Genomic DNA, 12,263 nt, shown 5'->3' with positions numbered 1-12,263 from the left:
TAATTACAGATTTAGGACATGAACAATACTTTTATAGACTGAGTTTCAGACATCTAAAGCGCTATGAGCCACAAGTTGCCCTGGCGTGAACCGTCAGCGCACATTGCCCTTTGTCTAACAAGGGTACAGGAGTCACTGATATGATGATGGTATGATGTGCATGGCATGCCTAGAACTAGCTGCTAACCACTAAATAATTTATCTTTCATTGATGAAAAGTGAAAAATAAGAAATATTCATAGAAAGACATCTTATAAAACCGATTTCTACAACTCTCTGCATCGGTCTCTTAGGCGTCTAGACTGCAAGCACGCAAGCCATTTCTAAGCCGATGAAAATGAAATGCTTGTCAAGCATGAAAAACAACAGTAACGTAAAGTATTGCCTCTGTAAAGCTTTTGAAAATCACTTTCCAGCAACATTGGTTTGAACAGAGAAGTTAATTGTTGAATATTTTTATATATGCTATGAAAAAATTTGTTTGCAACAATAGATTGAAACTTCAGGCTTAGGATGTTTGCGGCCACATGTCATCTTTGCTTTCTCAGCTAATGTAATCTTCTTCACAGATTAGTGGTGTGCTATTTTATGGAAAGAAGCAAAAAAGTGCTGCTATCAGGAATATGAATACACGTTTGAAGATGTAAGACTTGTAGAACTTTTTCATTGAGACTTTAGTAGGATAGAGTAAATATAATTTGCTAATACTGCTAATATTATGCAAAATTAAGCAGTCATGAAGATTGCAGTGATTTTTATTTGGCAATTAAGTTTCCCAAAGGCTGTGCCAGCAATCTTTTGTTTGCTTCGAAAACAACATTGCTTCAGTTAATAGAATTGGCCCCTGGACTACATCTGTTTGCCTGACCAATGGCAGATGGCAAGAGTGTTTTGCATTTTGTTCAGTGCTGCAGATGGCACCAAAATGATAGACTTTAAAGCAGTAACAATATAGAGACAGGGGTTGTTTTATTTCTGTGAATCAGTTTATTCAAGTTATAAACACTGTTAATGTACTTGGCTCAACTTTGTGGTTAAAATGATAATTCAGCTTATGCATAAAAAAATGACTTTAAGCCATATTAAAACAAATATGTAAATTTTCATTAAAAAATTTTTGAGCTATTCTTTTTTTAAGCTGTATCATCCAACCCTAGACTAGAGAATGTCCATATACTGTAGTATCTGGTGTAGAGAATGATAGGTTTTACTTGCTGTTGATTCTTTAGCTGTTGTGTAACTGCAGCTATAAGAAATGATGAGATGGGTCAATCACAGAATACTGACAGATGCAACAGCTTTATTCAAACAAGTACTTATAGTAAAAAGCATTTTCGGTTCTGTACAACATGAGATTTAATAGGTAAAGGATTAATTTATCACATGTGAATATAAACCAGTGGGAACTTTTAAAAGTGTGAAAAGAAAATATATCTTTGTTATAGTTTCCCACTTACCTTCTGTGCCCTTTGACAGAATCTACTAGCTTGTTTCCGGAGTGGTTCAGACAGTTTCACTGGAGATGCATGTGAAGTGAAAGTTGCGGCCCCCTCACACTCCCCTTCAGCCGAGGCTGAGTACATGAGGATCCGGGCCATGGCCCAACAGGTACCTGCACAGCTCACGTCATTTACAACTTGCCCAGACGTCTTACTGTTAAAACACAATGACCACGTTTACATGCACACCAGTAAGCTGATAACTCACAAATATCAGCTTATTAAGATTTGCCCATTTACATGCACATCAGAAACCTGACAACGCAAATAAGCTGCATTTACATGACTTTATTAATAAATCTGTATTAGTGACATCAAAAAATAATAATTTGCTTATCTGACACCAAGTATTCCATGTTTGTCAGTTGTGATGTTAAATAAAGCAGCGCTCACATTGTCCTCTTATGCAGTCATAAATGCAGTGTTTTGACTGAACCAATTCTGTTTCTGCTGCACGAGATGACAACACTTTTATCATTTTCTGAGTCATGAAAGAGTTTTTTGTGATATAATTCCTTCTTACTTTACTGCAAAAACTTTGCCCTGTCTTGATGCACTAAAGTGTGTCATGTATCACACATGCGCACTTATAAGCGGGTTATTGCGTTTGGGGTAAGAGGCAAAAAACTACCTGTGTCAACCGGTTTATGCTTATGCCGTTTATGACTCCGATAAAAGAAAATGGGTTACCGCGTTTACATGACCACATGCGTTTCCGGCTTATTAAAGGAGCAGTTCACTTTCAGAACAAAAATTTACAGATAATGTACTCACCCACTTGTCATCCAAGATGTTCATGTCTTTCTTTCTTCAGTCGTAAAGAAACTGTTTTTTGAGGAAAACATTTTAGGATTTCTCTCCGTATAATGGACTTCTATGGTGCCCCCGAGTTTAAACTTCTAAAATGCAGTTTAAATGCAGCTTCAAATGGGCTCTAAATAATCCCAGCCAAAGAAGCAGGCTCTTATCTAGCGAAACGATCGGTTATTTTCTAAAAACATTTACAATTTATATACTTTTTAATCTCTACACAGAGTACACACAGAGCTAGACAAGACGAGCATTTGAGGTTAAAATGTATATAAATTGTATTTTTTTTTTTTTTTCAGAAAATAACTGATCATTTTGCTAGATAAGACCCTTTTTTCCCAAGCTGTGATCATTTAGAGCCATTTGAAGCTGCATTTTGGAAGTTCAAACTCGAGGGCACCATAGAAGTCCATTATATGAAGATAAATCCTATAATGTTTTCCTCAAAAAACATAATTTCCTTAAGACTGAAGAAAGACATGACATCTTGGATGACAAGGGGGTGAGTACAGTATCTGTAAATTTTTGTTCTGAAAGTGAACTACTCCTTTAAGCATTATCGGCTTAAAAGCGTGCATGTAAATGCGCTGTGAGAAAACGGAGCAATAGGTATAAAATGGATGGTTACGGCTTTGAAATCTGAAGACAAATGCTTTGTACTTTAAAAATAGCTTCAAAGCAGCTTTATAGTAGTAAACCAAAAAGCAGCATCAATGTCACAAAGCTCTTCATTCAGAAAAAATATTTTATTTATAACTTCTTTGGGCTATTTCAAAGTCTGTTGTACTGTACGTGTCACATTTCCTGCTGCCAGCTGGTGGCGCTGTAATTGTGAACCACAGTTACCTCGTCCATGTTGTCAGCCCCCAAGATAGCAATAATTTATTTACAGTTTAGCATCTTGAATTTCTTGACATAAAGTCAAGTTTGGTGACACTTACATATTTAAATATGCACTTAGTATTTAAATTTCACTGTCTGCACTTTTCACAAAATCCGTGAAATTCATGTGATACCTTTTGCCAGGGCCTACATTCAGTGCTTGGGCGCTAAAAGATGAAAATTAGAGTCACTATTGCAACTGAGAATAATCATTTAAGTGACAGGCAAAAAAATGTTCCTGCCAACAGGGAGCTTTCATCATTTCCTTAAAGACAAATATTAAATTATTTATTGAGCACTGGAGTAGCTGGTGTTTTATTAAAACAATTATTCACATTAGGCCATGTGCTGAGGGAAGATGAGACCAAAGATTAAAATGTAATGTTCTGCCATTAGAAAAATGTAGTGGTTGACCTCTAGTCTGAACTATTGAGAGGAAGTATACATCATTTATAGCTCATGGTAAAGACACTGTAATGCACAGTCTCATGTAGTGTGGTGAATTGCTTTATTAAACATCTACTTGGTGTCATGGCTTGCTGGGGGTGAGGAGCCATAGGGAAACACACAGGAGCCAGGAGTAGAAAACAAACAAAGTATTTAATGAGCACCAACAGGAATCCAGGAATACAACAACCACGATATAACTTTAAGACCGGACAAGGTAATTGGGGAACAAACGACTATTTAAAGGGTAGCAGAGGGGAGTGTCAACATAACAAGGTAGGAGGAGCAGAAACAAGCTAACAAGCAGGAAATACAAATATGGGCATAAGGGGAAACCAAATCAAACTGAACAATAGGGGGAGATAAAGGGGAAAACCAACATATGAATTCCAAGGGGGGGAAAAACACTCTGTGTGTATAATTAATTGATTATAACAACTGGATTTATTTTCTCTACTTCCAGGTCTTCATGCTAGATACACAGTGCTCCCCTAAAACTCCCAGCAACAAGGAAGGATTTGAGCACGCTCAGTCCTGTGTGCTGATTATTGAGCTTCCTGCTGATCAGCACTCCAATGGTCAAGCCCAGAAGAGGTGAGATGATGCACATTTAAACTCAGCCTGCTGATATTTATTATTTGAATAATACTGTATTCATAATAACGTAATACACGACCATAAGAAAGTTTAGTGATTGATTGATATGGGATTCAGTGACTGATTCATAAAATGCCATTTATTCATAGACCTGATGTTAAAGAGCTGACTTTTATAAAATATCCTAAAGAAAATATAAGGTAAAATAAAATAGTCAAATTAAAACATTGTTTTAATCATACAGTAACCTGTGCTTGTATGTTTTCTCATTCTCCTTTTCATGCTGAAACAGAAAAATTGGGTAAGGCCACTGCAAACAGAATCTGCATGCCTTATTGTTCTTCAGGTTTAAAGTAGTATTTCATAATTAATTCATGATTTGATTTATATATATATATATCATATCATATCATGATTCAAACTGTATAGGGCATATACAGTATCTCACAGAAGTGAGTAAACCCCTCACATTTCAGCAACAATTTTAGTATATCTTCTCAAGGGACAAAACTATAGAAATGAAACTTGGATATATTTTAGAGTAGTCAATGTGCAGCTTGTATAGCAGTGCAGATTTACTGTCCTCTAAAAATAACTCAACATACAGCCATTATTGTCAAAATAACTGGCAACAAAAGTGAGTACACCCTAAGTGAACTTGTCAAAACTGTGTCCAAAGTGTCAATATTTTATGTTAGCACCATTGTTATCTAGCACTGCCTTAATCCTGCTAGGCAGGGAATTCACCAGAGCTGCACAGGTTGTTCCTGGGATCCTCTTCCACTTCTCTATATCATTACCATCAGACACATGGTGCTTCTTCACCTTCCACCTGAGGATGCCTCACAGGCACTTAATAGGGTTCAGGTCTGGAGACATACTTGGCCACTCCATCACCATCATCTTGGTGGTGTGTTTGGGATCGTTATCATGTTGGAAAACTGCCGTTCGGCCTAGTTTCTGGAGGGAAGGCATCATGTTCTGCTTCAGAATGTACAGTACATAATAGAATCCATGTTTCCCTCAATGAACTGCAGCTCCCCAGAACCAGCAACACTCTTGCAGCCCCAGACCATGATGCTACCACCACCATACTTGACTGTAGACAAGACACAATTTTCTTGGTACTCCTCACCAGTGCATCACCACACATACTGGACATCATCAGAGCCAAACAAGTTTATCTTCTAGTCTCATCAGACCACAGGACATGGTTTCAAGTAATTCATGCTCTTAGACAGGTTGTCTTCAGCAAACTGTTTGCAGGCTTCCTTGTGAGCCAGCTTCAGATGAGGCTTCCTTCTGGGACAACGTCTATGCAAACCGACTTGTTGAAGTGTGCAGCATATGGTCTGAGCACTGACAAGCTGACCTTCTACTTCTGCAACTTTTAAAGCATTGCTGGCAGCACTCATGCATCTGTTTTTTTTGAAGCCAGGTTCTGCATCTGACGCACAGAACGAGTGCTCGACCTCGTTGATCGACGCTTGCAAGGCCTATTCTGAATGGAACCTGTCTCGGAAAACCTCAATATGATACTGGCCACTGTACTGTTACTCAGTTTCAGGGTGTTACTGAACCTCTTATAGCATAGGACATCTTTGTGGAGAGCAACGATTCTAATTCAAATCCTCAGAGAGTTCTTTGCCATGAGATGCCATGTTGAACATCCAGTGGTCAGTATGAGAGAATTGTACTCAAAGCACCAAATTTGAACTGCTCTAATACAAGATACACAACTTTGTATGGTCCTGTCAAGCCATGAATAGGACATGTGGCTTTGCATGGGTAAACGGCATATTGCTGTTATCACTTAGGGTGTACTCACTTTTGTCGCCAGCTATTTTGATAATAATGGCTGTATGTTGAGCTATTTTCAGAGGACAGTAAATCTATACAAGCTGCACATTGACTACTCTAAAATATATTCAAATTTAGTTTCTATAGTATTGTCCCTTGAGAAGATATACTAAAATGGTTGCTGAAATGTGAGGGGTGTACTCACTTTTGTGAGATACTGTAGATGTATCATATAGAGACATATAGAGGTTCATATAGATGATAATTTAAATGATCATGTAAGCCTTACATGCATCTTTCATATATTTCCACTACTGCTGTTCCTAAACAAAGCACTATCTAAAATTAATCTGTTTAAATGAAATCAAATTGAATGGATAAGAATGCTGTTAAATTCTGTTCTGTCATTGCGCAGGATTCCCTTCAGGACTCTGGTGGTAAGTTTACTGTCCCATCAAGTACTCCTGCAGAACCTGTATGACATCCTCCTGGAGGAGTTTGTGAAAGGTTCTGGGAGCTCTGAAGGGCAGGGCAGAATCACCACGGCAGTGTCAGAACCGAAAGCCACAGGCTTTCTTCGCTACATCTCAATGCAGAACCTAGCCATCATCTTTGACCTGCTGCTGGACTCGTACCGCACAGCGCGGGAATTTGACACCCGTCCAGGACTCAAGTATCTCCTCATGAAAGTGTCAGGGGTGTGTGGAGCTGCTAACTTATACCGCCAATCTGCCATGAGCTTCAATATCTACTTTCAGGTATGTTTACAGTCTTAAATATTATAGATGATCAATAAATATTATGTTCTTAAACGTAAATTAAACTGTGAACATTCAATGCATCAGTTCAGGAGTGATTTCTGAGAAACAGTGAAAAATTAAAAATATTAGCAGTGTTTCTCAGATATCACTTAATGCATCTTTAAGTAATCGAACAATTATTCATAAATTGTAAAATAATTTCCAACATATGCTAATATCCTATCCAAAATACTTTCATCTAGGGGCAAGACAATGCATTATAGTACACAGTTTTGAAGTATAGGAAACAAAAGATAAATATGTGTTTATTAAAAAATGACCTTTAAATGACAAACAAGGATCAGACCATGCTGATATTTGTGACATTGATTTTATATAACAGTTCAGTAAGCAATGAGTTAACAATGAGTATAAGCATTTTAGCATACATTTTACACACACTATTGTCAGTTACTTGACCTTTGCCAATTAAAAGACTTCCCAATGAAACTGTTGCTACAAATTGTCTGCGTACCAGATTATCTTTCAGTAATTATTGGCCATTTTCAAAACTTCTAACAATTAACAAAACTTTTAAACATTTGATAATCTTAATTCATGTTAATTAGTCATATACAGTACATTGTCAGTACAGTACATATACATACAGTGAAATATTAGAATTTAAATGAACTGTTTTCTGTTTTAATAAAATGATGAATTTTCACTAGCCGTTACTGAAGTCCTAAGTGTCACATGATCCTTCAGAAATCGTCTCAGGTTACGTATGTAACCATAGTTCCCTGAGGGAACGAGACGCCGCGTCATAAACGCTTTGGGGAACGCCATTGTCGGGCAGCATTCTGAGTCATAGTCTAACAACCAATCAGAAGACGGGAGTGACGTCACAGGCGCGGTGACGTCAGCGAGCCTTTGTCTAGTATTCCACGGTCAAGAGGGCAGTGAGATCTTCGGCCCTTAGGCACACGAGGAAAACAGTGATATGCCTCTGCCTGGTAGCCAGCCAGCGCAAGAGGTACTCCTCGGCCCTCGGGCGCACGAGGAGTCTTAGTCCTTTGTCTGGGAAGAGCCAGAACAAGAGGGACTGAATAAACTCGGCCTGGTAACCTTGCCAGGACGCGAGGGGAATAAGCCATTGTCTAGTATTCCACGGACAAGAGGGCAATATGATCCTCGGCCCTCAGGCACACGAGGAAAGTAGTGGACCTCTGCCTGGTCGCCAGCCAGCACGAGAGGTACTCCTCGGCCCTCTGGCGCACAAGGAGTCTTAGACCTTTGTCTGGGAAGAGCCAGGACAAGAGGGACTGGAAATGACTCGGCCTGGTGACCTTGCCAGGACGCGAGAGGTATGAGCCTTTGTCTAATATTCCACGGACAAGAGGGCAGTGTGATCCTCGGCCCTCAGGTACACGAGGATGCAGTTCTCTACCGCTGCTTGTCATGTGACCAACACAGGGGGAGAAATACTCCTCGGCCCTCAGGCACTCGAGGAGAAAGAAGGCGAAAGGACTTCTCTTCTTTCTTGATAGAAAGAATGCGCCTTGAGAAGTCTCCTCCTGGCTAGGGAGGGGGCTGAATCTCTCTGGGCTTAGCCTGCTAAGGCGAGAGGACAAAGGAGCCAGGAGTGGCTCTGAGGTCGAGTTCATAGAACCTGACGAACGTCAGGGGCGAGGACCAACCCGCAGCACTGCAGATGTACTGGATAGGGACACCTGCCATCAGAGTTTTAGAGGCAGATAGGCCTCGAGTGGAGTGAGCCTTGACTCCCAACGGGGATGGGAGACCAGAGGACTCGTAGGCGGTAGAAATGGCATCTATGATCCATCTACTGATTGTAGGCTTTGAAGCCGGGCACCCCCTTTTTGGAGGGCCGAAACAGACAAGAAGTTGCTCTGATTTACGCCACACGGCAGCTCTGTGGACGTATGCATCTAGTGCTCTAACTGGACACATACAGTTATACTCCCTATGGTCGGGCTCCACGAATGGAGGAGGATAAAACGCTTGAAGCGTGATTGGCTGTGGTGCTAGGGACAGGACCTTGGGAACGTACCCAACTCTCGGGTAGAGAAATGCTTTGGCCATCCCTGGGGCAAAGTCAACATGTGAAGGGGCCACTGAGAGGGCCTGTAGGTCCCCAACTCTCTTTAGAGAGGTAAGAGCTAGCAGCAGCGCTGTCTTTATAGTAAGCATGCGATCTGAGATCTCCTCTATGGGCTCAAATGGAGGCTTACATAGAGCTTCTAGGCTAGGTCCCACTTAGAACCCTCGGTTCACTCGAGGCCTCAGCCTGAGTGCACCGCGGAGGAAACGAATGACCAGGGGGTCTCTGCCCACTGAAAGGCCACCGTGAGGGGCGTGGTAGGCAGATATAGCCGCCACGTACACCTTCAGGGTGGAGTGAGCTAGCCCCGCGGAAAGACGAGTTTGTAGGAACTCCAGTACTGTACCTATCGGGCAGTTAACTGGGTCTAAACTGTGTTCGCGACACCATAAAACGAACAGGTTACACTTAAGCCCATAAAGTTTCCTCGTAGAGGGAGCTCTGGATTGGAGAAGGGTCTCAACAACCTCGGTTGAGAAACCAGCTTCTATGAGTTGCGCCCCCTCAGGGGCCACACCCATAACTTCTACCTCTCCGGGTGGGGGTGGCAAATTGCACCCCCGGCCTGGGAGAGGAGGTGCCTCCTGACGGGGATCTCCCACGGAGAGCCGTCGAGGAGGGCGATTAGGTCCGAGAACCATACACAGCCGCACTTGATACCGGCGTACCTTTTCCAGAACTCCCGGGAGCAGAGCGATCGGGGGAAAAGCGTACAGACGAAGCCTCTGCCACGTCTGTACCATAGCATACAGTCCGAGAGGAGCTGGAGGAACTAGAGAGTACCAGATGGGACATTGCGATGTCTCTCGAGTCGCAAAGAGGTCCACCTGAGCCTGGCCAAACACTCTCCAGATCTGCTTCACTACTTGTGGGTGAAGCATCCATTCCCCGGGCCTCGGCCCCTGCCTCGACAGGACGTCTGCTCCCACATTCAGATGTCCAGGAATATGGACCGCTCTCAGGGAGAGAAGTTCTCCTTGAGACCACAGGAGGATCCGGTACGCCAGCTTGTATAAGGGGCGTGAGCGGAGGCCTCCTTGGTGATTTATATAGTAGACTACCGCAGTTCTGTCTGTACGGACCAGCACGTGACGGTTTCTCAGGTCTGGAAGGAAACTCTTCAGGGCCTGGAATACGGCCAGCATCTCTAGGCAGTTTATGTGCCAGGAGAGATGGTGATCGCTCCATAGGCCTTGGCCACTCATGACCGCTCCCCGCCCGGGAGGGATCAGCCAGTCGTCTATGTAATTGAGTATGCGGATGCCCTGGAGTCGCTGAGGAGCCAGAGCAGCATCCACGCACTTTGTAAAAGTTCGGGGTGAGAGAGCTAGGCCGAAAGGAAGCACTCTGTATTGGTAAGCTTTGCCCCTGAAAGCGAACCTGAGAAACTTCCTGTGGTGGGGAAGGATGGAGACATGAAAGTATGCGTCCTTTAGATCTATCGTGACAAACCAGTCCTCAGACCTGATTTGAGATATGACATGTTTGACAGTTAACATTTTGAACTTCAGTTTCTTGACTGAGCGGTTCAACTGCCTGACATCTAAAATGGGCCGAAGCCCTCCATCCTTCTTGAGAACAATGAAGTACTGGCTGTAGAACCCGGACTGTCTGTCTTGGGGAGGGACCACCTCGATGGCCTCCTTCCTCAGGAGAGTTTCTACTTCCTGTTCCATTACCAGACCTTGCTCTGGGTTTACAAGAGTTGGAAATACCCGGCTGAAAGTTGGCGGCTTGGCGCCAAACTGAATGCAATAACCTTTCTCTGCAGTGCGCAGGACCCACGTAGAAATATTCGGCAGTAGTTTCCACGCTGCCATAAATTCTACTAAGGGAACCAGCCTCTCGAGACTGGTTTCTGGATTTATTTGAGGGACTGATTCGGTGACCTGTAACAGCGTACTGGCAGGATGCACCTGAATCAGTTTCTCTGAGGACCCCCGTAGGGGTTGCGAACTCTCCAGGTCCGCTACGTTTCCGGGCGGAATGGCTAGAGAATGATGTTCTCGGGAGATTGCCGCGCCCTGTAACACTGGCAGGGTTAGTTGACAGATCTCCTGAGGGCCCCGAGGGGGTTTGGTGACCATAAACTGTGGTGCAACGCAAATCCCCTCGAGAGGGGCTGCCCTCATCGGCCCTGTGGCACAACCGTCAGGGCCGTTTAGCCAAGGACCTCTTAGATTGGAGGACGACCCTCAGGTCAGGCCTCTTCTTAGAGGCCCCCGACTTAGAGCAACGCTGGCCCCGCCCTCTAGGCCTCGCCGGAGGAGCGCGGGCGGCACCGCTCTGCTTTTGTGCCTCTCTGTATGAGGAGCTCGTACACGGTTGAGGCTGCTCCCGTCTAGCAGCCTCAGAAGAGTAAACGCGGCGAGGAAGATACATCCGGAACGCCGCCACCTGCTTACGGGCCTCCTGGTGCCTGGCGACAACAGCGTCGACAGAGGCACCGAAGAGGCCGGTGCGCTGCAGGGGGGCATCCAGAAGCATGACCCTGTCCTTCTCTTTCATTTCGGACAGGGTCAGCCATAGATGACTCTCCGCGGCCACCAGGGCTGCCATAGACCGCCCAACAGCGCGGGCGGTCTCCTTGGTGGCGCGGAGAGCGAGATTTGCCGTACGGCGCATATCTGTGACATTTACTGGAAACTTCTTTATGCAGATCAGGGAAGAAGGGAAGGCTCCGTTTAGGGGGTGCTGACTTTGTCCGCAGGAAGCGTTCATCAAGTCTGCTTCGCTGCGGCTCATGATGTTGTTCTGCGGGCCAAGAGATGTTGAGCTTGGCGACCGCACTAGTCAGCACCTCCATGAGCTCCTCATAGTGAGGCGAACGGGGGGGGGTTGGGGTTCTTCAGGGCTCTCCACATCAACCTCCTCGGAGGAAGACAGAAGAAGCCCTGAGACCTCCTCTCGGGGGGAAGAAACCGCAGTGCGGGCTTCCACATCCAAGAGGAGATCGCTCGATCCACCGAGTGAGGGAGGAGATAGGGGTTCACCCGTCTCCATGCCCCCCAGTAGATCGAGCTGCGAGCCCCACGAGTGCAGCTGCCGCTCCGCCTCGGCGGAAGCGGGGCCAGACCCGCGGGGAACGCTGGTGAAAGCCCCCTCCTCGAAGAGGGCTTTCCAGGAACAGAGCACCCGCAGTAGAAGACGCTCATACTGCGGACAGTCAGCCTTTTCGAGGGCTGACTGTGCGTGCTCCGCCCCCAAGCAGACCACACATAGACTGTGTGTGTCCCCACCAACAATGAAACGTTGGCAGGGAGGGACACACCGTCTATGTGGCTGCTGAACCGCTAGAGATACTTTCTTTCCCCCTTTAGTTGTCATATTGCTCAAATAAAATGTGTGCAAACTGGCACCAAA

General features: G+C 44.4%; 1 protein-coding gene across 1 annotated transcript in view; it reads left to right on the top strand.

Moving 5' to 3' along the window:
• arfgef3 (ARFGEF family member 3) overlaps positions 1 to 12,263 on the top strand; it is a 91,600-nt gene that overhangs the window by 70,959 nt on the left and 8,378 nt on the right. The window contains exons 31-33 of the mRNA XM_073834268.1: positions 1,477 to 1,608; positions 4,102 to 4,232; positions 6,451 to 6,793. Coding sequence (XP_073690369.1) covers positions 1,477 to 1,608; positions 4,102 to 4,232; positions 6,451 to 6,793 — 606 coding nt within the window. The remainder of the gene's footprint in view (positions 1 to 1,476; positions 1,609 to 4,101; positions 4,233 to 6,450; positions 6,794 to 12,263) is intronic.

This window comes from Garra rufa, chromosome 2 (assembly GCF_049309525.1).
Source record: "Garra rufa chromosome 2, GarRuf1.0, whole genome shotgun sequence".
Classification (NCBI taxonomy): domain Eukaryota; kingdom Metazoa; phylum Chordata; class Actinopteri; order Cypriniformes; family Cyprinidae; genus Garra; species Garra rufa.
Note: the sequence above shows the minus strand (reverse complement) of the source record. Positions and strands in the feature narration are given on the sequence as shown.